The 26007-nt window shown below is 40.9% G+C and overlaps 1 protein-coding gene and 3 long non-coding RNA genes across 7 annotated transcripts; 3 read left to right on the forward strand and 1 right to left on the reverse strand.

The window, feature by feature from the left end:
• The first annotated feature begins 2004 nt into the window (after window positions 1-2004).
• Window positions 2005-3649, forward strand: LOC307047135. The gene is made up of 2 exons (XR_013810357.1): window positions 2005-2137; window positions 2621-3649. It is a non-coding gene; the product is annotated as an uncharacterized lncRNA (long non-coding RNA).
• Window positions 3650-7747: 4098 nt separating this feature from the next.
• Window positions 7748-16217, forward strand: LOC307047123 (uncharacterized protein). Its single transcript, XM_079693870.1, has 3 exons — window positions 7748-8013; window positions 13369-15967; window positions 16093-16217. Exons 1-2 carry the CDS (start codon window positions 7821-7823, stop codon window positions 14964-14966), a joined length of 1791 nt encoding a protein of 596 aa, XP_079549996.1. The 5' UTR covers window positions 7748-7820; the 3' UTR covers window positions 14967-15967; window positions 16093-16217.
• On the reverse strand, window positions 16038-20068 carry LOC307047131. 4 transcript variants are annotated; one of them, XR_013810351.1, is made up of 6 exons: window positions 19834-20063; window positions 18538-18600; window positions 18124-18400; window positions 17714-17882; window positions 16788-16860; window positions 16038-16403 (listed from the first exon to the last, which is right to left on the reverse strand). It is a non-coding gene; the product is annotated as an uncharacterized lncRNA (long non-coding RNA). The 4 variants fall into 4 exon arrangements; XR_013810352.1 differs by having other exon boundaries at window positions 18124-18405; window positions 19834-20062; XR_013810353.1 differs by having other exon boundaries at window positions 18124-18381; window positions 19834-20061.
• A 3073-nt stretch (window positions 20069-23141) lies between these two features.
• On the forward strand, window positions 23142-23845 carry LOC307047134. Its single transcript, XR_013810356.1, has 2 exons — window positions 23142-23281; window positions 23710-23845. It is a non-coding gene; the product is annotated as an uncharacterized lncRNA (long non-coding RNA).
• The last annotated feature ends 2162 nt before the right edge of the window (window positions 23846-26007 follow it).

Genomic DNA, 26007 nt, shown 5'->3' on the forward strand with positions numbered 1-26007 from the left:
CATACTGTCTGCCAATCACTCTGTTTTTTAAATATTGAGTTAAAGGTGGGGTAGGTAAGTTTGAGAAACCGGCTCGAGATACACTTTTTGTTATGTTCCATGGAATGCTCTTAACATCCTGATAGCAATGAATATCTTAAGTGCTTTGACAATAAATACATATAAAAATGTCATCTGTGGAAGCCGTTGTTCCGTTTAATCCTGTATGATCCAATCCAACCTGATCTCACCAGAATGCGTGACTCCACCACGACTCCTTAACACCGCATTGCGTGGTGGAGTCACGAACTTTGCTTCATTTGCGTGTCTGCACCACGCAAACAACCCCAATGTAAAGTGAATGAGGCTCCTTTGTCGTGGTGCACAAACACATTTCTACAACGTCCAGCATTGAGCTTTTATTCTATAAAACGTTTTAAAATCTACTTTATAGCTTGTAGTAACTCACGGGAGGCTTCTTTTATTTTATTTGTATTCATAATAAGTTTTATTTTTTGTCAGAATGTATTATGATGAATTAGTTACCAATTTCTGTTCTCAAAAAACAGTGCATTGTGTGAAATACAACTGTGATTTTTATTAAATTAGTTAGTTTTTAAGGAAGGCCAGAGCTTCAGCTGTGTCAAATAGATTGTTCCCTTTAGTTAACGTTTTTTAAAAGAACATTATATTCCGATTGGATCATGTCCCCTTTATTGTATTACGGAGAGCAATGTGAGCGTCCATTCCCATTGGATAAAGCAGGATTTTACATCCGGAAGTAAGTATCCTCTTTACTGTCGATTGATTTTACAGTGATATCTGCACTACTCATCAACTCAAAAACACCAGATTATCCTTGTTGATTACACAACATTGATTGGTTTAAATTGTGTACAATGCTTTTGTAATTTTCCCCTTCGATTCGGAGAAACAAATATTTGTTCAGTTTAGGATGGCCGAAGACACTACACTACCCAGAATCCTCAGCTATCGTTCTGCTTTGCATCAAGCTCTGTGATTGGTTGACCTCCAACTGCATTCCATATGAAAAAAAACGTTTCGTAAAAGATAAAATCATACTTTATTCAGCAGTGCTTGCTTTACTCTTTGAAAGTCATCACATGAATGGATTGTAATAAATGGTTTGGGTGCATTAAATATTACACATCTGTCGTAGTTCTTTATTTATCTACAGAGATCGGGCTCAGAATAGACCGGAAACTATTCTTTTACCACTCTGTTTGAATTTCACAATAAAGTTAGTAGTAATAATTTGTTTTGATATTATTGTTTTTTATTAACTACTAGACCGCTGGGTCATGTTAAGACCATCTTTTCTGTGTTGCTGTGGGTTTTTTCCATCGTTTTTGTGTTATAAATATCAAAACAATAACAGAATATATCTGTCGTAAACTAAACCAGAAACAGCAGTATATTTTATTTTGTTAACACTGTAAACTTTACAGCTTTTGAACCCGCACCTCCTTCTTCTTCTTCTTTCGTGTAACGTCAGAGGTCCAACTCGGGCGGTGGCCGTGTCTCAATTCAGGGGTTGCATCCTTCGGGGTACGCAGCCTACGCGGTCGACGCAGGATGCGGCCGACGAGACCGCGTGGGCTGGTCTCGTCGATGTATATCGTTAAACTGTTGTGTTTGTTAGTGTTTTATGCTGTTGTGTGTTTTTTGCTGTTATGTTATATATGTTGTATATATTATATATAATATGTCGTTAATAAAAAATAGAAGTCTTTTTTTTCAGTTGATTACATTATTTATTGCTGTGATAAACATGTATTTGTCCACAATGTTCTCCAGTATGGAAAACAGTCGGTCCATCCTCTCCCTATTCTCTTGGGCTCTCCTCTCCTCTGCCTCTCTCTGGTACCTCATATCCTCTTTTATGAGTTCCAGTAGCTCATCTCTCCCTTTCCTCTTTCTCCCCTGTGATGGCCCTGGCTGGCTATTTGCATCCGCCTCCTGCTCCTCCACTTCCTGGTCACCCACTGCTGCACTTGGCTGTTTTGTGTCTTCTGGGATGGAGGAAATGAAGACAGGAGGTGTGATGGAGGGCCTCTGTCCCAATACCTCATCCATTTGGACAAACCACGGCCAAGAAGCAGCGGTGGATTTCCCACTGACTCTCTCCTGACCCTGGGTACTTGCAATCCTAAGGCAGAGTAAAACAATCATGGCAGTAAAATAACAACAGCAGCTAAACTAATATCGGCAAATGTGTTTATTAATGTCACGCACACACACACACACACACACACACACACACACACACACACACACACACACACACACACACACACACACACACACACACACACACACACACACACACACACACACACACACACACATGCACTCACACACACACACACACACACACACACACACACACACACACACACACACACACACACGCACTCACACACACACACACACACACACACCACACACACACACACACACACAAAATCTGGAAAACTGACACTGCAAGACACATACAAATAATGAATAAAACATTTACTTAATGCTCAAAAAGATTGATTCTTAACAATAATAGTGTTCTAATCTTAACAGCTGTGATCATAACAGTTTATATTCTCCTTCTTCCCCTAAACCTGCCCAGATGATGTCCCACTGACCCCAGGTCAGCACCTCCAGGTCCAGCAGCACTGTGACCCCCCGCTCTGCTTTAATACACAATTAAACATTTTCTATGATCTATTTTTTGTATTAATAAAATTAAACTGAAGACAGTTGAATGACCTAGAGATACCCTATTATTCCACTGCTTATGTACACATGTTGTAAATGATGGTTATAAAACCTCAGTAAATGAAATGAACAATGTGTTTAACAATAACTATTTAATTTTGTATTTCCATCTTATCACAAAGTAGAGGTAAGAATATATCCATCCTAAACACTTGGAACACGGTAATAAAGAGATACAAAATAGGAAAACAGACAAAGATTTTGAGATGGATAACAAATGATAATAAATTCCAGCCGGGAAAAGAAGATGCAGGTTTTAAACGATGGGCCCGAGGGGGCATCACAGCAATATGTAGGATGGTGGAAAAAGGGGAAATGCAGAGTTTTCAATATCTAAGAGATAAGTTCGATCTGGAAAGGGGTGACCATTTTAGATACTTACAGGTGAGAGACTATTATATAAAAGAAATAAAAATGGATAAAAACACTAAACAAAATGGGGTAATTAAGGTAATGATTGAAGCATATGAAGGGAAGAAAGGCAGGGTGATTTCAGCTCTATATCAAGCTCTGTTGGAGAGTAGGGGGAATTCAACTCTATATATAAAAGAAAAGTGGGAGAAAGAACTCGGGATTGATATGACAGAGGAAGAATGGTATAATGTATGTAGAGTGCAGCATTCAACTACTGGGTCAAGGTATGGAGGGAATTTGGGTGGAAAAACATAATCAGATACTTCATAACCCCAAAGATAAAAGGGAGGTATGCCCCGGAACAGAACGCATGTTGGAGGCAATGCGGCGAGGTGGGGGCAGACCACACACACATTTTTTTTAAATGCCAAAAGATGAAGGGATACTGGGAGGAAGTATGGGGAGTATTGAAGGGGATATTAGGTTATGAGGTTCCTAAGACCGGCCTGATGTTATACTTGGGGAATCTGGTGCAGGAAAACACACAGGGTGGGGACAGATACCTGATTAAGGTGCTGCTGGCTGCAAGCAAGAAAACAATTACCAGAGCATGGTACAAAGCAGATCCACCTACAAAGGAGCAATGGCTGGGAGTAGTACAGGAAATATTTGATATGGAGAGATTCACACACATATTGAGGGTCCAGGAAGGGAAATTTGAGTCCAAATGGGAAAAATGGGTTGAATATAAAAGAAAAATGAACGACACCACAAATTGAGAATTGGAACCAGACCATGATGTTGCATTAAAATAGGATAGAAAGCTTCCATGTCACTGTTTGCTTGTTTTTATTATTATTTGTATTTTCTTTTTTCTTCTTCAATGGGTTTCTAATTCAAGTGTATACTGAACTATATGTGGTTTTGTATGATTATAAAAATGTCAATAAAAAGTTAAGTGAAAAAAAAAAGAATATATCCATCCTCTCTCTGCAGTTTCATGTCTTCTATTATTATAACTTTCATCATTGAGACAGTGGAAATCAATCATGTACTTTAACATCACCAGCAGTAACACAAATATCAGCAAAAGTGTGTTTATCAAGTTGTTTATTTGTATTGTATGTGCAGCAAGTATATAGAAGCAGCTGTTTGGGGAATCAGACAGACTCAAGCTATAATCGTTAAATATCTATTAAAAGAAAAGACACATACAAAATCAAATAATAATAATAATAACAATAATAATAAGAATAAGAATAATAATAAGAATTTATTTGGTCAATTTAAACGGTAAGTAACGTTATTATGTCAGGTGCACCGTGCGCGTGACCTGTTTGATTGATTGATTGAAAAGTTTATTAACAGCTTGTATATTGGGTACAGTACAGTACAGCTCAAAACATACAATTGTTAAGGGGATGCAGACCAGAGAAAGACTTTTGTCTTGTTTACATCAGGGTCCCCCATTTCCAATTCATCATATCATTTAAGACTTACAAGACATATTTGACATACAGATGGCTTAGTGCCGCTGCACGTTCGTCATCTGCAAGGTGCTTACACAGCAGTCAATGATGGAACTCAGAAAATGGTTAAAACAACCAGCCCTTATCGCCAGCAGTTAATATAACAGTTCAGATCATGGGGTCGGGGACATTACGTTACCCGCGGCCACTGTCGTGGCCACTAACGCCCGACTCGCCGGCTTTGCCCGCCTCGCCCACAGAGGCGGAGCAGCCACAGCCGTCTTTGTTGCCCCAAACATCGCCACACCTCGGCGGCCCGTAAGTACCAGAGGACCTCGGCAAAACAGAGCCTGCCCAGGGATATTTAAAAAAGTACCCAACTCGCCTGTACAGTGGGGTAAGACGCTCATTTTGCAGCTCATGGTTTCAAAACAGAGATTGGCTGGAATATTCATGTAAAAAAGATGCCATCTTCTGCTATGCATGTAGACATTTCGGTTCAAGTAAGTCAGATGCCTTCACCACAACTGGCTACAACAACTGGCGCCATGCTCTTGCACGTGATAAGGGACTGGGAAGGCATGAATCAAGCAAAGAGCACATAGATCCATAGATCTCTTCATGTTGCTCTCAAAGTTCACCAGATTGATGCTTTTAACTTCAATATTTAAAAATAAACCTTCCCATGGGAGCATGCCCCCAGACCCCCTTAGAGGAGGTGAGGACCCCCCTAGAGGGTGTTAGGTCCACTCCACACTTATAAAAATAGCACTTTACCACTGCACCCTCTCTAATCTCAGATGCACCCTGACTCATTTTGTTCTGGAGCCGGGCCTGTCTGAAACTAAGACACAAGTCTGTAGGAAGGCAGTAAGCAGAGGTCTGGGTGGAGGATGTTCCTGATTGGCGTTTTGCTTTCTTCAGCACCACGGGGTGTCCAGGTGGATGGCATCTCTGTCCTGATGATCCGCTGGGGTTAGGGGTCCTTCTCCAGCAGATCCATTTCTCCAGCACCACGGGGTGTCCAGGTGGATGGCAGCTCTGTCCTGATGATCCGCTGGGGTTAGGGGTCCTTCTCCAGCAGATCCATTTCTCCAGCACCACGGGGGGTCCAGGTGGATGGCAGCTCTGTCCTGATGATCCGCTGGGGTTAGGGGTCTTTCTCCAGCAGATCCATTTCTCCAGAAGTTTCCTAATTACAGAGAAAAACAAGACAAAAAGAAAAAAGTGAATTAATCATATTAAACACAGGGTTGCAAAAGTATTCTTGCAAAATGTAACTAAGCATTTCAGACTAACAATCCCTCAAGGATCATTTTAAATGATGTACTGTTCTGGTTTTTAAAAAACTAAAGAGATGCAATGACAGTCACAGCTTGCATCCCTTTGACAGCACTGCACAAACTAACATTAAGCTGAAGGCTGCTGTCTATTTTTGATTGTCTTATTATTATGGGATTAGGATAAATTAAATACACTTTAACCTAAATAAAAGATGATCAAATCTGGTGGAAATATTTAAAATAGGCTTTCTTTTAGCCCTACCTCAAAGCAGCATGAGCTGAATACAAAGGTTGTAATGTTGTCCCAAAGTTTAATAAACAGTAAACCATTGCAACATGTCAGACAAATAAATACAGCTAACAGCAGCCACACGTCAGGGTAGCATTTTATAAATCCCACCGTACTGTAGGCTATACCAAGGGACCAATCTGTCTAAAAAAAGGTTTGAATACCAGTCTAAATGTTTTCACTTTGGTCTATTTATGTAATATAAAGTATAACTTATCTATAACAGAGCCAAGATCTCTGTATGACTTTAGTGAACTTCTGAATTGAATTAAAAATAAGTGTAAACAACAGTGCAGTACGTCCAGCTAGCTATAGTTAGCGTCACATATTTATCCGTATTATTTAAAGAAAATGTACGTTTTAATGCCCCTTGGGTTTGACGTGTGTGACGTTACTTTAAATTAACTAAGTTAAAACCCAATACTCACATTTATTAGTGATTCCTCCGCTTGCTGTTGCTTTTAAATCCACTCTCAAAGGAAACTGGCTTCCAAGCCAATATTTCAAGGAATCACTTGACGTTCATTTTGCCGCCGAAGGACTGTTCCAATCTCCAGCATACTTGGAATTCCACCGAGGTCGCGTCCTTGGTTTGGGGGTAATTTCGAGGCTGCACATGGGTAGACTTCGCGTCCTTTAAATCCCCACAATGGACCAATTTCCCCAAATCTGTGGAGGAAAATGTAAGGCGGGGCCTCTCATATGACGCACACCTGCACACTTGCTAGCCTGTTCCACTCTTCGTTTTCCGATTGCCAGGAAGGATTCTTGCCTAGCTTCTGAAGGAAGTGACTCGGAAGACATGTGCTACCAAGCAAGTATCCTCGCGATTGAGAAACGGCCACGGCCTCGGTGTCGTGTAGCCATGCCCGCATCTCTGGTCCTAAGTCGAAGAGTCTGGCTTCCGAGGGAGGTCTATATAAAGGGCACCTCCTACTGGTTAAAGCACGTTATTACACGTTTAGAGTAATTGCAATGCAGGTAGATTGCGTTGCTTTTTAATGACTGTTTTAAAATGCCTTTTTCTTAATGTCTTTCATTTTTGTAAAGCACTTTTGAATGTGTTATATTTGAGTACATACAAAATAGTGGGAACCAAGTATAATATATAAAAGTATTACTACATAATTATTATTATAATTATTATTACTTAATACTTAGTACTCTACCAGGAAGGCCATTCTTAAGTATTTGAGTGAAACAGGATTGATTGGAAGAATTTAAAACAACGTAAACAACACAATGGATTGGATGTTACGGTGATACACTCTCTTGTACAGTAGGTGGCGGTATGCACCTTAAAGCTGTTTGCAATCCGCCAAAAACCGAGAGAAGAAGAAGAAGAAGAACAAGAGCAACAACAACAAGAACAAGAACCTTGATCCATGTGGCGTCTCGTCGCTACGGTTCTCTCTCTCTGTGTGTTCCTGAGAAAGTGTGTGTGAGCTCCAGCACTACTGATCCATCATCTCTGTGTCTGGATAAACCTCTGAATGGACTCTGTGCTCTCTTTTCTGGAGCGTTTACCTCGGACTATAGGAGCTAGCTTAGCATGCTAGCTGGAAACACGTTAGCAACACTAGTCAGATTGAGAGTTTGACGGAGAGAGAAACGGTGTGTTTAACGGAGTCTGCAGGAAAAGGTGATCTAGGAAACATGAGTAAAGTCCAAATGCTGCTGTCGTTGAAGAAGCAGCGAGTCACTGCTGCTAATGAAGAGATATTTGCTCTGTTTGAACAAACAATAGCAGAGCTCGAGGAGGAGCTGTCTCTTTCCAAAGAGGAGAACAAGAGACTCCAGAAACTACTGGACGCTGTTTTACAGCCTCAGCTTCGGATCCACAGAGCAGGTCTGTTCCCTTTACCCTTAATTAACACTTTACACTCTTCAGTAGCACTTTATTATCACATGAATAACACTTTAGACCCTTTATCAGCACTTGCTGCAGGTAGTACATCCTGAAGTAAAAGTACAAACACCACACTGAAAATACTCCATTACAAATTAAATTACTGCATTCATATCGTAAATAAAAGTATTTTTAGTATTATTAGACACATGTACTTTATTATAATAATTAAAATGTATTACGGAAGAGCAAACCAACCAAAAATAAATATATTTATAAAAAAACATACATTGAATAATATGCCTTTTTTAATGTACTGATTTAAATATGACCCATGCATGTGGGCACTAGTTGGTTAAATGTGACATACATTGATACTTTAGTTTTAATGTGCTTCTTTATTCACCTTTTCTTTTTAAATGTGAAAAAGCAAATAAAAACAAATTCTTTGGATTAATTGAAATTGCGGGAGAATAATTCATAAAAAATTAATAAATATTAGGGATGCTCTGATCGATCGGCCACCGATCGATATCGGCCGATACTCACTCTCTAGCGATCGATCGGGCTCTCTAAAAATGCTGATCGCGAGAGCCGATCGCATGACGTAAAATACATGGTGTGTGTGTGTGTGTGTGTGTGTGTGTGTGTGTGTGTGTGTGTGTGTGTGTGTGTGTGTGTGTGTGTGTGTGTGTGTGTGTGTGTGTGTGTGTGTGTGTGTGTGTGTGTGTGTGTGTGTGTGTGTGTGTGTGTGTGTGTGTGTGTGTGTGTGTGTGTGTGTGTGTGTGTGTGTGTGGGTGGGTGGGTGGGTGGGTGGGTGGGTGTGGGTGTGTGCGCTACCTGCGCTACCTGCATAAAGTCAAGTGCTCGGCGCAGTTGTGGCGAAATGTCGCTCCTCTGTTTTCATTTAAACAGCTCCTTATATCCGTTAGCACAGCTAGCTAGCACCAGATGCTAACAACAACAATACACGTAAGGTCTCTCTCTTGGTCGCTCGGGCCACACATACACACATCCTCCCGGTCCTCCCGATGGCCAGTCGGTGCCTGCCGGTGAGCGTGGAAGTGTGGTCTGCCACAAGTGGGCAGCAGGAGCGGGGCTGTCAGCATCAGCTTGTAGATGGTATTTTAAACTGGATGCGCTCTGAAACTACAGGGCGGCCGAGGACAAAAAATACACATGCGTTAATCGCGTTAAAATAATTAGTGCCGTTCATATTTTTTTTGCGTTAACTTGACATCCCTAAAGTTAATCAATCCATCATCAATCAATTATTGCCAACATGTATTTATAATATATTCTGTGTATATATGTATATATATATATACACAGAATATATATATATATATTTTGAGAGAGATATACACTAGTTTTAGACGCAGTCAAACGTTTGGACACATCTTCTCTTTCAACGTTTTTTATTTATTTAAATTGGTTCTACTTTCTAGATTTATACTGAAGACATCAAAACTATAAAAGAACACATTAAAGGTGGGGTAGGTAATTTTGGAGAAACCAGCTCGAGGGCACTAGAATTTGAAAATACACAACCGGAAAAATCTGCCACTTCCTTACAGAGCCCCTCCTCCAGCACACACGAACGCGCACATTCAGGGCCGCCCCTTGTGAGATGAGGCCCCCCCCCCCCCCCCGAACAGAAAGGAGTGAAACATTTTTTTTTGGAAACAAAGTTGGCTACTTTTCAAATATAATTCCTGTTTATTATTATTATCAACAGTTACTTTTTTATGCAGTGAGGTAAATGGTAAATATGCATGTATGTCGTTCAGTATGCGTTTACAGGTGAATACGTCTGCATTTCCTGCCAAATACTAGCCTCAAAAATATTAAAATATAATTAATGCAAATAAACTACTTCTACTAATAATCATAATCAATTTAATAATATAAATACTATATTATATTATTATAATATAGTTGTAATATAGTCAAGACAAAACATGCTTATGACATGCTCAAAAACTGATATTTCTTAAATCTGTATTCAAATGTAGTTCCCTCTGTCAGCAATGTTTCAACAACTACATTTCTATCAGTATTTCTCTGTGTTGTGGTTGACATGATGATGACTGTTAGGAGTTAAGGGCAGAGGCTGAGCATCTCCGTCAGTCCGTCCGTCCGACTCAGGACGGACAACTTCTCACTTCAAAAAAGAAGAAGAAATCTAGATCGCAAAATAATTAAACAAGCGAGTGCCTGTTTTTCCTGGCCAAGGAGAGGTTCATTGAACACAACACGAGCGTAACGTGTCTTCACCATAGGTCTTCACGTGGTTATGTCTCGTCTGGAAGGTGTAACGGAGAGCATCGGAACGCTGCTCCAGCTCTTCAAATATTGCAGTACCCATAAGGAGCCGTACACATGCCGCAGTGTTTGCGTGGCTGTGTCTTGTAAGCACAGTGGCGATCTGTTGTTATTAGCATCTGGTTAGCTAGCTATGCTAACAAATTTAAAGAGCTTTTCTACAACCAGGTGGAAGAGAGCTCTCTCCTGAGAGGCTCAAATAACCTCAGCTCAGTGAGGTTAAGGCACACCTTGATATGATCATTATAGTTATTAATGAGACATTAGAGACTCAATTATTAACAGGTATAGAATACTATATGACTGTAACAAAAAAAAGTTGTTAAAAATAACAAGAATAGAGTTTGAAAGCGGAGTGATTTGTAAAATATCCCAAAAGAAAAATCTGTCATTGTCAGATGGTATATTACGCTGTTTTTGTTCTGCTTCGAATAGTTCTCTCTTTTTTCACCATAGCTGTGTTTGCATCACTGCAACTAGACAGACAGTTTATCACTCTTCCTCCTGTACATTAGCAGATAAAAGGCATAACAGACTTGAATGAATGTTAAATAAAGAATGCTGGAAATAACTGCATCTCCATTAGCCTATATGCTCTGCAGAGACTGCCTTCTTCATGTCGTGAATTGCAGCTGATGTTTTAATATGGCAATTGGCAATTTGACTTACACAACATTCGCAAGTTGTACATTTGACTCATACAATAACCCACCTTCGAGTGATGCTGTAGTTTCTTCATGTTTTGTTTTGTTTCCCTCTCGCTTACGCCGGACTGAAACTGTCTTTTCACCGTCATCTCTTCACCTGCACTAGTGGCCGTATCGAAGCCGTGATTGGTCAGATGTCGATTCATTGCAACGGTGTCGGGTTACAGACGTGCTCCCCTTGTCACCTCTCTCTCACTCTTGCCGGGGGGTGCGCGGAGAACTGAGCGGAGAACTGTGCACAGGAGCTGAGGCCCTCTGGGCGGGGCCCCCTGTGCAAGGCGGGGCCCCATGCAGCCTGCGTGATTGGCCTGTAGGGAGGGGCGGCCCTGCGCACATGACCAATGAAGGCACGAGATAAGTTTGTGCACAGATGGAAGGCTGACAGGCAGGTAGGCCATCCAGTTACTTTAGCCGGCTCAGATGATTGGTCGTGCTTTTTACAGCGCCACGGCTTCCACAGATGACATTTTTTTATGGATTTTTTGTCAAAGCACTTCAGATATTCATTGCTATCGGGATGTTAAGAGCATTCCATGGAATATAACAAAAAGTGTATCTCGAGCCGGTTTCTCAAACTTACCTACCCCACCTTTAACTAGAATTATCTAGTTAACAAAAAAGTGTTAACAAATCCAGAATATGATTTATATTTTGCTGGCTACTGCAGAATGCTGTGGTAGCCATGCTGGTTAAGGGTGCCTTGAACTCTGAATAAATCACCATCAGTGACACCAGCAAAGCCCCCCCCCCTCCACCACCATCTCACCCCCTCCTCCATGCTTCACGGTAGGAACCACTCATGCAGAAACCTTCCGCTCCCCTTTTCTGCATCTCACAAAGACACGGACGTTGGAAACTAAAAATCTCTCATTTGGACCCATCAGATTTCCACTGTCTAATGTCAAATCCTTGTGTTTCTTGGCCCAAACAATTATAACAATTCTCTTCTTCTTGTTGTTTATCCTGAGTAGTTGATCTTTGCAGCAATTGGACCTTGAAGGCCTGATTCACGCAGTCTCCTCTGAACAGTGGATGTTGAGATTGTCTGCTACTTGAGCTCTGTGATCATTTATGTGGGCTCTAATCTGAGGTGCTTTAATTTGCGGTTTCTGAGGCTGGTAACTCTGATGTGTTTATCCTCTGAGCAGAGGTAACTCTTCCTCTTCCTTTCCCGGGGGGGTCGTCATGAGAACCAGTCTCATCATAGCGTTCCATGGTTTTTGCGACTGCACTTGAGGATACATTCAACGTTCTTGACTTTTTCCGGATCGACTGGCCTTCATTTCTTAAAGTGACGATGGACGGTCGCTTCTCTTTACTGAGTTGAGTGGTTCTTGCTATAATATGGATTACAACAGCAGTCAAATAGGGCTTTCCACTGTGCACTAACTCTACCTCTGCACAACACAACTGATGGTCTCAAACACATTCAGAAGGCAAGTCATTCCACACATTGACTCTTGACAAGGAACACCTGTTAATAGAAAACCATTCCAGGTGACGACCTCATGAAGCTGACTGAGAGAAGCCAAGAGTGTGCAAAGCTGTCATCAAGGCAAAAGGGGCTACTTTGAAGAATCTAAAAATAAAAATCATATTCTTGATTTTTTAACACTTTTTTGTTAACTAGATAATTCCATATGTGTTCTTTCATAGTTTTGATGTCTTCAGTGTTAATCTACAAAGTAGAAACAAATTAAAATATACAAAAAACATTGAATGAGAAGGTGTCCAGACTTTTGACTGGTACTGTATATAAAAAACACATATGTGAACATTTAGCAGGTTCCCTCATCTATAATCATTTATACAGGTGCAACTTTGAACATGTGCAGAAGTAAAATGCAACATACAAAATAATCAAGAAACAACATAAATTAAACACTGACAGGGAACATTTTACCGCACCATCATTACTGTTACATAGGAAGGTGCCGTCAAATGTTCTGTTAATACTTGCATACTTTTACTTAAAGAAGGTTTGAATGCAGGATTTTAATTTGTAACAGAGTATTTTCATTCTATACTGTAGGCGTAGTGTATCTGTGAACGATCCCAAATACAATTCATTGTTCACATTGCGGCTAGTGCTACGCCAGAAGAAAAAACCCTTTTACATTTTTAACTGGAGTGGAAAGGGGCTGGGCTACATGAGGTGACTTGAGCCAACACAAATACACAATAGGTGGGACTAAGAAAGATAATGTGAAAATATAAAAACAAAGGCATTAATTAGGGCTGCAAAATGTCTCCCATTGTAATGGTGATGAGATTTTTAAATGCTAACACTTAACAGTTTGTTCTGACTGTGTGTTTCCTGCAGACGTCCAGCAGCTGGTGGTGGTTAAAGAAGAGCTTCTCCCTGACCAGCAGGAGTGGAGCACCAGTCTGGACCAGGAGGACCCAGAGACCCCCCTACACATTAAGCAGGAACAGGAAGGAGAGCAGCTTCAGGAGCTGGAGGAGGCTGATATCACCAAGTCCACTTTCACTCCTGACCCTGTGAAGAGTGAAGATGATGAAGAGAAACCTCAGTCCTCTCAGCCTCATCAAAGAGAAACTGAACACATGGAAACAGAAGCTGATGGAGAGGACTGTCGAGGACCAGAACCAGCCAGGAACTCAGATCCAGAGAGGAGTTTACAACCAAAGACTGAGGACCACACTGGAGACTCTTCTGAACCTGACACTGAAGACTCTTCTGAACCTGACACTGAAGACAGTGCTGATTGGAAAGAGACCAGAGAACCTGCCTCAGGCTCAAACTCACTGAAAAATAGACATGAATCTGTCAGTGATCCACAACGTAGTGCTGAAAAGAAATCATTCAGCTGTTCAGTCTGTAAGAAAGCTTTTTTACTGAGTGCATATTTAAAGACACACATGAGAGTCCACACAGGAGAGAAACCATTCACCTGTACAGTCTGTAAGAAAGCTTTTCCACAGAGTGGAAATTTAAAGAGGCACATGAGAATCCACACAGGAGAGAAACCATTCACCTGCTCAGTCTGTAAGAAAGCTTTTGCACAGAGTGGACCTTTAAAGAGACACATGAGAATCCACACAGGAGAGAAACCATTCAGCTGCTCAGTCTGTAAGAAAGCTTTTTCACATTGTGGAAGCTTAAATTCACACATGAGAATCCACACAGGAGAGATACCACACAGCTGCTCAGTCTGTAAGAAAGCTTTTTCACGGAGTGGACATTTAAAGAGACACATGAGAACCCACACAGGAGAGAAACCACACAGCTGCTCAGTCTGTAAGAAAGCTTTTTCACGGAGTGGAAGTTTAAAGGACCACATGATAATCCACACAGGAGAGATACCACACAGCTGCTCAGTCTGTAAGAAAGCTTTTTCACGGAGTGGAGATTTAAAGTCACACATGAGAGTCCACACAGGAGAGAAACCACACAGCTGCTCAGTCTGTAAGAAAGCTTTTTCACATAGTCTAAGTTTAAAGGACCACATGATAATCCACACAGGAGAGATACCACACAGCTGCTCGGTCTGTAAGAAAGCTTTTTCACGGAGTGGAAGTTTAAAGACACACATGAGAATCCACACAGGAGAGAAACCACACAGCTGCTCAGTCTGTAAGAAAGCTTTTTCACATAGTGGAAGTTTAAAGGAACACATGATAATCCACACAGGAGAGATACCATACAGCTGCTCAGTCTGTAAGAAAGGTTTTTCACATAGTGGAAGTTTAAAGACACACATGAGAATCCACACAGGAGAGAAACCACACAGCTGCTCAGTCTGTAAGAAAGCTTTTTCACATAATGTAAGTTTAAAGGAACACATGATAATCCACACAGGAGAGATACCATACAGCTGCTCAGTCTGTAAGAAAGGTTTTTCACGGAGTGGAAGTTTAAAGTCACACATGAGAGTCCACAAAGGAGAGGAAAAATAGATCTGCAAAGCTGGTGACAAAATATTTAAATGGCGTAATCATTTAAAAAGACCAAGTGTGTTGGTAAGGGAATACATTTGTCTATTTTGTATCCTAATGCCGTTATATGTAATACGTTACTCCCTAAGCCTGTTTTCACCCACCTGCAACCAATTCGCTAATAATCACAAATGTTCATTTCTTCGACCCCTTGACTCGACTATTTCTTCTTTAATAATCGTTACATCTCCTCAGGACCAAGTTCCTGTGTCCTGCCTTTGACCTGCTGATCATCTCCTGCTCATTTAAGGTGGACTCACCTTTGCAAGGGACCAGCTAGTCTTAGTGTCTTAATGCTAACGTTTTGTAAAGTGATGCTAGACCAACAACGTGCTGTTGGGTTGTGTGCTCTCTGCAGGACGGTGTCTGTACTCAAAGATTGTTTATGAAATGAGAGCTTCACTCTATTTTTGTTGTCTAAACAACGCCAACAGAGCGAAACGTCGTCTTTCCAGCAGATGGCATACATGTTACATCATGCAGTTCAACTGTCATCCACATATTAGAGATTCAAAACAGCAATGTGTGAGATAAGGCTAGTAATTGACTATTTCAACAGAATGTGAAGAAGTTACAGTCTTGAGGCCATATCCACTATGTTTGTGTTTTGTTTGATTAAATCTACTGAAATGAGCATTCAATGACTCAATTATTCTGAATTACTGTCATTACATCATGGGTTTGCATTGCAATATTAGAACGCATAAAACCCAACTTTATTTCTTCCAAGTTGCGGGTGTTCATTGTTTAGAAGTCCGCTGTGTTTCATCCAAGCTTCCACTGCGTGCTACGATAATGCTGAAAGTATCTGTTGTATGCTTTACCTGCTCCAGTAACACAAGTGTAATTCAGTCCATGTCAGGTCCTCAGTGATGAGTCCATGTCAGGTCTTCACTGATGAGTCCATGTCAGAACCTCAGTGAAGAGTCCATGTCAGGTCCTCTGTGACGAGTCCATGTCAGGTCTTCACTGATGAGTCCATGTCAGATCCTCAGTGAAGAGTCCATGTCAGGTCCTCTGTGACGAGTCCATGTCAGTTCCTCAGTGATGAGTCCATGTCAGGTCCTCAGTGAAGAGTCCATGTCAGGTCCTCTGTGACGAGTCCATGTCAGGTCTTCAGTGATGAGTCCATGTCAGGTCCTCAGTGAAGAGTCCATGTCAGGTCCTCAGTGATGTGGACACCGAGGAACCTCAAGCTGCTGACTGTCCACCGTAGTCCCATTGATGGCGATGGGGGCGTGTCCCTCTCTCTGCTGCTTCCTGTAGTCCACAATCAGCTCCTTGGTTTTGATGACGTTGAGATGGAGGTTGTTATCCTGGCACCAAGATGTCAGGTTTTCGACCTACTCTCTGTACACCGTCGGTGATAAGGCCGATGACGGTCGTGTCGTCAGCGAACTTCAGACCATTTACATGTAAAACACAAAGAAAACATGGAATTTTACTTTGCAAAAGCCAAAGTTTACATTAACTGTCAGATGTTTTGTAGGAAAAAAATCACAAATATATATATTTATATATACAATATATTATTGAAAATAGTAATACACATCACAAAAATAAAAACATTAAATAAAATATATTATATATAGCAGAATAGACCGGCAATGAAACATTTCAACAATAGCCAACATTTTCCCAACATTTTGTTCAAAAGATAACAATTATAAACACTAAAGAAATCTACCAGTTATGTGTGTGTGTGTGTGTGTGTGTACATGACTGTGTGTGTTTCTACTCTCTCCATTCAAAGTCAGCGACATTTGTAATTAATGAATACACCTTTATCGAGTGCTGTTTTTAGTCCTTCCTCTCCACTTTAGTCCCCTTGTCCGGATTGATCTTGAATAGGCACCTGTTAAGACAGAAGTACACTTACATTTAGTGTTTAATTACAAATCCTGTGGATGATACAGCCATTAATTGTCTTTACAGTTATACAGCTTGAAGTCAAAGGGCAATGCTACTCTTCAATGTACTTTTCATGAACTGTTATGATCATATCTGTACATTTAAAGCATTGGTTTGAATAGAGTTTTGTTCTATAAAGTCATCACTATCACACTGGACAGTATCGCAGCAGGTCTGTAAACAGGAGCAAGCGGTCACTTGAAGGTCATTTGAATGTGGGTAGCTACAAGGGCCATCTTGAGAGGTGTGTGTGTAACTGGGGCAGATGAGGTGCGTGTCAGTAGCAGAGTGAGCGGTGTAAAAGCATCGTAGTTAACCGAAAGAAGTTTGAATGTGTTTGTTCACTGCAATAATACCAGGTTCCGGTGCCCATCCCATTTCGGTGCAAGAAATAGTTGCGTCTTCCTCGTCAGATTCCATTGTCATCAGGTGCTGACACTCACGCTAAGCTTTTACTTAGTGGTAGAAGTACAATCTTCTAATTAGACTTGTGTGTTTCTCTGTTATAGAGCACACACACACACTAAACCTGCTCCATGGCTGTATTACTGTGCTGTTGTGTTGATGTTAATAAGTTAAGAGGAGCCAAAGCACACCACTGCAAAGGAAAGGGGTACGCTGAATTTACAACCCAAGATAAAACGAGAGCATAATGTTAAACAGAATGCAGCACAATAATCTTTTTATCTTGATTATCTTGTATTGTCAGGAGCACTTATCGTGTGTCAGAAATGTGCACAATCCTCTACTCTGTGGTTTAAGATGGAATTACTTAATAATCACAGTTCAAGTCTTACCTCTGCAAGAACTCCAGGGTAGCTCCCAGTTCTGAGTGATAACTGATGTTGAGGCAGTAATATGCTGCAAACATCAGCATCAGGGCGTCGACAACATTCAGGACACTGCCACTGACGATGGTCTGGTCCTCTGCTATCATGTAGTGTCCAGCTGTGAGGGGAGAACTCCCTGAAGGTGCACAAAGGAAAAAGTCACAAAACATTTATGAATCCAAAAAATATTTAGTGCAGATTGTTGTTGTTGTTTACTGGTGATCGTATGGCCAATTGTATTTTAGGAGTGATCAGCTCCTGCAGCTTTCTTTTCTTTCTTAAGTGTTTCCTAATGTTAACAGTGTAGAAAATGTCAGTTTGGGTGTTTTAAGCGGGGGTTTATAAGGTACAGTACTTATCTATAGTCAGTGTATTACCGAGAGTAGATGATTGGCGGCAGGGGCAGACTGGGAAACGGTGGACCTCTGTCGCCTGTCAGCGCAACTTCAATGAAGCCGTTTAAAAACAGCGAACCGACCCGGCCGTTTGGTGATTCTACAGATGGCCAGTCCGCCCCTGACGGTACCGAAGTGGACCGAGCGGCCCATCGGGATTCGTCCCGAACGTCCCAATGGCCAGTCCGCCACTGATGGCCGGTATGCCTCGAGCTTGGAGATGCAGACAGGAGCAACCACCTGGAAGCAAAGCAATGTACTTCTCTGGACAGGGTCAGCAGAAAAACATATGTTAGCCACCCCTTGATGATTTCCATATCCTTTCACTGTTTGCATAGCAATACCACATAGGACATTGAGAATTGATAAAACTTGTAATATGGCAAGAAATCTTACTTGAGGATCTCTGGCTGCTGTTTATTCTTGGTAGTTTGCAATTACTGGTACTGCAGCTAACAGCTGAGGGGAAAAAAGAGACACAAGTTTGCACATGCGTGAGCAAAAATAAGTTAAATAACACAGCAGCAGCTTTAAGTGCAGTAATACCAATTCAGGTACTTAGAGTTCTTCTACTCTTACGGCCCGTCCACACACAGGCATGAAAAAAATCTTAAAAGATCTTGATGCTGGGCGTGTCTGAAGCTTGGCAATTTTTTGCGAGCAACGCGACCAACAACCAATCACATGAATCTCCCGCCCCCGACATACAAAGCAATAGCAACGTTAAAACGAAGTAAACTGGATATAAACTCTCCAAACAGGCGAAAACCTACCAGTTTCACCCACTGTCTCTGCCACCTCCCTCCATGCCTGGTTCCTCCGGTTTGTATCCCGGTAAATAGTCCTGCTCGTAAAGAACCGGGTGATTTGCTACCGTAATTTCTCGTTTGGAATATGAGGAAATGAACTGCGGTCTGGCTCTCCCAGCTTTCACGCGGTTTGATTGGCTAGCGCTTGCACTCACGGGATTTGTATAAACGGGATTTGATTGGCTGATGCCAGCTTCGCAAGCATCGGGAGCATCAAAAGTTGAACATTGCTCAACTTTTGATGCTCACAATGCTTGCAAAGCCATGCTCCGCTCCCCACAATGCAGTTCGGCGAAGATTAAAAATCTTCTACGTCACCCCATTCAAGTGAATGGGCGAAGCTTTGAAAGATTTTTTTCATGCCTGTGTGTGGACGGGCCATTATTCAAGTACAAGATCTGAGAACTTCTCCCACCTCTGTTTATAGCCTTAACATAGGTTCTAAAAGATATGGATAATGTGCATTGTGTGTAACATTATGCCCACGAAAGAATCAATTATAAAACTAAGGATTGAGCTAACATTAGGAGTTCGTGACAATGTATGCTAGTTAGCTAGCTAAACTATTTATTAAATAATATTGCGAAAAAGTAACTCTGAAACATTCACTGCACATCACGCTCAGCCACTCGAGCACGCATATTGCGCATCATTTAAAAAAATCGCCCTGCAGTAATGATGGCATAGAACAGCTCACTTTCAAAGCATGGTAGCTAGCTGCTACGTAGCTAGCTAGCTGCTACCTAGCTATGGTAACGTTAGCTAACATTACTTTGTTTTCGGTCGTTAAACAACATGTATACTAGGTGCTAGGACTTTGAGGTTTGCAGTGTTTTAAAACTTGAGTGTTTTGAATCCGTTGATAAATAGTTTTTACCGTTACCTAGTCTCAAAGTGCTGATTTCTCTCCTTTGGGCGCGCCACGTGCCGTGCCCTTCACCTCCTCCGTGCTAAGTTAACTCCGTAGTATCAGTGCCTTTGCGCATGCGCTCTGTCTGCCTCAGCGCATGATGGGTGCGTGCAGCAGAAGTCTCGTCTCTGATTGGCTGCAAATCGATTGCCATGAAAATCCTTTGATGAACATCCAATCCTTGTATTATTTTAAGAATTGGTAACACCACACCATAAAGATGAATTTAAAAGTAAAAAATGGGGTGCAAACTATTAACATTGCTATTATAATTGTTTAATTCTTTGGATGTTATTTTCTAAATTTACTAAATGACAATGTAACTAGTTGATAAATAATAAAACAAACACTGAAGGCCTTCCAAAGACACAAACAAAATATGTTATAAGACTTCTTTATTGTCAGTTTATTCTTTTTAAATTGAGAATAGAGAACACTGATAACTAATGTTGGTGCACATTTATGTTTGATTATGATCAGGAATATCCCATCTGTACTTTGCAGTCCTGTCCCAAGTACAAGTTAAGTATTAATCAACGTGTACATTTAGTTTACTATCATTTGTAGTCATGCATAGTACTGCCTTCCTGATTGCTTTATTTTTGAGAAACCTATTCTGCACCTACCTGGGTTTTAAGAGAGTCCAATACCCTATGTGACTGTTCAGTCTCATAAAACATGCTCAATTTACTTTTTGAAAACACAAGCTCACAATAAAGTCAGATGGGAGATCTACAGAAGCAAAGTATGATAGACAAAGATGCATTCCTATATTAAACAAACAGAAAGGAAAACGTTGTTGTTCCACGAGGCAGTTGTAGCCATAGCAAATGGATTAACCTTCAACCTTCAACTACCTGCTGCCTGAAATCCCTGTGACATCACTGCAGATTGTTGTAACCAACTAGCTGTGTGGGACATTATCACAATACATATTTAAGTTAATTGACTTGGATTGTAAAGGTCTTTCGCTGTTGTTACTAGCTTTGTCAACATGCTTTGGTGAAGGCCTATTCTTTCAATATGATGGATATTATTAGATGTCCACAAGGACAACATAGGTTGTTTGTTTTACTGTAATTGCAATGCTAATACCAATTTAGCATAGTGGTAGCACTAACTGCTAACAAGGTTTTGATATTCAGAGTCTGGCTGTTAGTGCTTGCTAGCACGTTATGCTATGGGCTTGATTGTACATGCTAGTGTGATAAGGCCTATGGAAGATGCTAATGTTATTTAACTTCTAGATCCTTTCATTTTTCACTTACAGTGAAACTCAATATGTTTTTTGCATACTGTCTGCCAATCACTCTGTTTTTTAAATATTGAGTTAAAGGTGGGGTAGGTAAGTTTGAGAAACCGGCTCGAGATACACTTTTTGTTATGTTCCATGGAATGCTCTTAACATCCTGATAGCAATGAATATCTTAAGTGCTTTGACAATAAATACATAGAAAAATGTCATCTGTGGAAGCCGTTGTTCCGTTTAATCCTGTATGATCCAATCCAACCTGATCTCACCAGAATGCGTGACTCCACCACGACTCCTTAACACCGCATTGCGTGGTGGAGTCACGAACTTTGCTTCATTTGCGTGTCTGCACCACGCAAACAACCCCAATGTAAAGTGAATGAGGCTCCTTTGTCGTGGTGCACAAACACATTTCTACAACGTCCAGCATTGAGCTTTTATTCTATAAAACGTTTTAAAATCTACTTTATAGCTTGTAGTAACTCACGGGAGGCTTCTTTTATTTTATTTGTATTCATAATAAGTTTTATTTTTTGTCAGAATGTATTATGATGAATTAGTTACGAATTTCTGTTCTCAAAAAACAGTGCATTGTGTGAAATACAACTGTGATTTTTATTAAATTAGTTAGTTTTTAAGGAAGGCCAGAGCTTCAGCTGTGTCAAATAGATTGTTCCCTTTAGTTAACGTTTTTTAAAAGAACATTATATTCCGATTTGATCATGTCCCCTTTATTGTATTACGGAGAGCAATGTGAGCGTCCATTCCCATTGGATAAAGCAGGATTTTACATCCGGAAGTAAGTATCCTCTTTACTGTCGATTGATTTTACAGTGATATCTGCACTACTCATCAACTCAAAAACACCAGATTATCCTTGTTGATTACACAACATTGATTGGTTTAAATTGTGTACAATGCTTTTGTAATTTTCCCCTTCGATTCGGAGAAACAAATATTTGTTCAGTTTAGGATGGCCGAAGACACTAAACTACCCAGAATCCTCAGCTATCGTTCTGCTTTGCATCAAGCTCTGTGATTGGTTGACCTCCAACTGCATTCCATAGGAAAAAAAACGTTTCGTAAAAGATAAAATCATACTTTATTCAGCAGTGCTTGCTTTACTCTTTGAAAGTCATCACATGAATGGATTGTAATAAATGGTTTGGGTGCATTAAATATTACACATCTGTCGTAGTTCTTTATTTATCTACAGAGATCGGGCTCAGAATAGACCGGAAACTATTCTTTTACCACTCTGTTTGAATTTCACAATAAAGTTAGTAGTAATAATTTGTTTTGATATTATTGTTTTTTATTAACTACTAGACCGCTGGGTCATATTAAGACCATCTTTTCTGTGTTGCTGTGGGTTTTTTCCATCGTTGTTGTGTTATAAATATCAAAACAATAACAGAATATATCTGTCGTAAACTAAACCAGAAACAGCAGTATATTTTATTTTGTTAACACTGTAAACCCTTTGAACCCGCACCTCCTTCTTCTTCTTCTTTCGTGTAACGTCAGAGGTCCAACTCGGGCGGTGGCCGTGTCTCAATTCAGGGGTTGCATCCTTCGGGGTACGCAGCCTACGCGGTCGACGCAGGATGCGGCCGACGAGACCGCGTAGGCTGGTCTCGTCGATGTATATCGTTAAACTGTTGTGTTTGTTAGTGTTTTATGCTGTTGTGTGTTTTTTGCTGTTATGTTATATATGTTGTATATATTATATATAATATGTCGTTAATAAAAAATAGAAGTCTTTTTTTTCAGTTGATTACATTATTTATTGCTGTGATAAACATGTATTTGTCCACAATTTTCTCCAGTATGGAAAACAGTCGGTCCATCCTCTCCCTATTCTCTTGGGCTCTCCTCTCCTCTGCCTCTCTCTGGTACCTCATATCCTCTTTTATGAGTTCCAGTAGCTCATCTCTCCCTTTCCTCTTTCTCCCCTGTGATGGCCCTGGCTGGCTATTTGCATCCGCCTCCTGCTCCTCCACTTCCTGGTCACCCACTGCTGCACTTGGCTGTTTTGTGTCTTCTGGGATGGAGGGAATGAAGACAGGAGGTGTGATGGAGGGCCTCTGTCCCAATACCTCATCCATTTGGACAAACCACGGCCAAGAAGCAGCGGTGGATTTCCCACTGACTCTCTCCTGACCCTGGGTACTTGCAATCCTAAGGCAGAGTAAAACAATCATGGCAGTAAAATAACAACAGCAGCTAAACTAATATCGGCAAATGTTTTTATTAATGTCACGCACACACACACACACACACACACACACACACACACACACACACACACACACACACACACACACACACACACACACACACACACACACACGCACACACACACACACACGCACTCACACACACACACACACACACACACACACACACACACACACACACACACACACACACACACACAAAATCTGGAAAACTGACACTGCAAGACACATACAAATAATGAATAAAACATTTACTTAATGCTCAAAAAGATTGATTCTTAACAATAATAGTGTTCTAATCTTAACACCTGTGATCATAACAGTTTATATTCTCCTTCTTCCCCTAAACCTGCCCAGATGATGTCCCACTGACCCCAGGTCAGCACCTCCAGGTCCAGCAGCACTGTGACCCCCCGCTCTGCTGAAATACACAATTAAACATTTTCTATGATCTATTTTTTGTATTAATAAAATTAAACTGAAGACAGTTGAATGACCTAGAGATACCCTATTATTCCACTGCTTATGTACACATGTTGTAAATGATGGTTATAAAACCTCAGTACATGAAATGAACAATGTGTTTAACAATAACTATTTAATTTTGTATTTCCATCTTATCACAAAGTAGAGGTAAGAATATATCCATCCTCTCTCTGCAGTTTCATGTCTTCTATTATTATAACTTTCATCATTGAGACAGAGGAAATCAATCATGTACTTTAACATCACCAGCAGTAACACAAATATCAGCAAAAGTGTGTTTATCAAGTTGTTTATTTGTATTGTATGTGCAGCAAGTATATAGAAGCAGCTGTTTGGGGAATCAGACAGACTCAAGCTATAATCGTTAAATATCTATTAAAAGAAAAGACACATACAAAATCAAATAATAATAATAATAATAACAATAATAATAATAATAATAATAAGAAGAAGAATTTAATTGGTCAATTTAAACGGTAAGTAACGTTATTATGTCAGGTGCACCGTGCGCGTGACCTGTGCCGCTGCACGTTCGTCATCTGCCAGGTGCTTACACAGCAGTCAATGATGGAACTCAGAAAATGGTTAAAACAACCAGCCCTTATCGCCAGCAGTTAATATAACAGTTCAGATCATGGGGTCGGGGACATTACGTTACCCGCGGCCACTGTCGTGGCCACTAACGCCCGACTCGCCGTCTTTGCCCGCCTCGCCCACAGAGGCGGAGCAGCCACAGCCGTCTTCGTTGCCCCAAACATCGCCACACCTCGGCGGCCGGTAAGTACCAGAGGACCTCGGCAAAACAGAGCCTGCCCAGGGATATTTAAAAAAGTACCCAACTCGCCTGTACAGTGGGGTAAGATGCTCATTTTGCAGCTCATGGTTTCAAAACAGAGATTGGCTGGAATATTCATCTAAAAAAGATGCCATCTTCTGCTATGCATGTAGACATTTCGGTTCAAGTAAGTCAGATGCCTTCACCACAACTGGCTACAACAACTGGCGCCATGCTCTTGCACGTGATAAGTGGCTGGGAAGGCATGAATCAAGCAAAGAGCACATAGATCCATAGATCTCTTCATGTTGCTCTCAAAGTTCACCAGATTGATGCTTTTAACTTCAATATTTTAAAAAAAACCTTCCCAGGGGAGCATGCCCCCAGACCCCCTTAGAGGAGGTGAGGACCCCCCTAGAGGGTGTTAGGTCCACTCCACACTTATAAAAATAGCACTTTACCACTGCACCCTCTCTAATCTCAGATGCACCCTGACTCATTTTGTTCTGGAGCCGGGCCTGTCTGAAACTAAGACACAAGTCTGTAGGAAGGCAGTAAGCAGAGGTCTGGGTGGAGGATGTTCCTGATTGGCGTTTTGCTTTCTTCAGCACCACGGGGTGTCCAGGTGGATGGCATCTCTGTCCTGATGATCCGCTGGGGTTAGGGGTCCTTCTCCAGCAGATCCATTTCTCCAGCACCACGGGGGGTCCAGGTGGATGGCAGCTCTGTCCTGATGATCCGCTGGGGTTAGGGGTCTTTCTCCAGCAGATCCATTTCTCCAGAAGTTTCCTAATTACAGAGAAAAACAAGACAAAAAGAAAAAAGTGAATTAATCATATTAAACACAGGGTTGCAAAAGTATTCTTGCAAAATGTAACTAAGCATTTCAGACTAACAATCCCTCAAGGATCATTTTAAATGATGTACTGTTCTGGTTTTTAAAAAACTAAAGAGATGCAATGACAGTCACAGCTTGCATCCCTTTGACAGCACTGCACAAACTAACATTAAGCTGAAGGCTGCTGTCTATTTTTGATTGTCTTATTATTATGGGATTGGGATAAATGAAATACACTTTAACCTAAATAAAAGATGATCAAATCTGGTGGAAATATTTAAAATAGGCTTTCTTTTAGCCCTACCTCAAAGCAGCATGAGCTGAATACAAAGGTTGTAATGTTGTCCCAAAGTTTAATAAACAGTAAACCATTGCAACATGTCAGACAAATAAATACAGCTAACAGCAGCCACACGTCAGGGTAGCATTTTATAAATCCCACCGTACTGTAGGCTATACCAAGGGACCAATCTGTCTAAATAAAGGTTTGAATACCAGTCTAAATGTTTTCACTTTGGTCTATTTATGTAATATAAAGTATAACTTATCTATAACA

This window comes from Notothenia rossii (genome assembly GCF_949606895.1).
Source record: "Notothenia rossii genome assembly, chromosome: 7".
Lineage (NCBI taxonomy): Eukaryota > Metazoa > Chordata > Actinopteri > Perciformes > Nototheniidae > Notothenia > Notothenia rossii.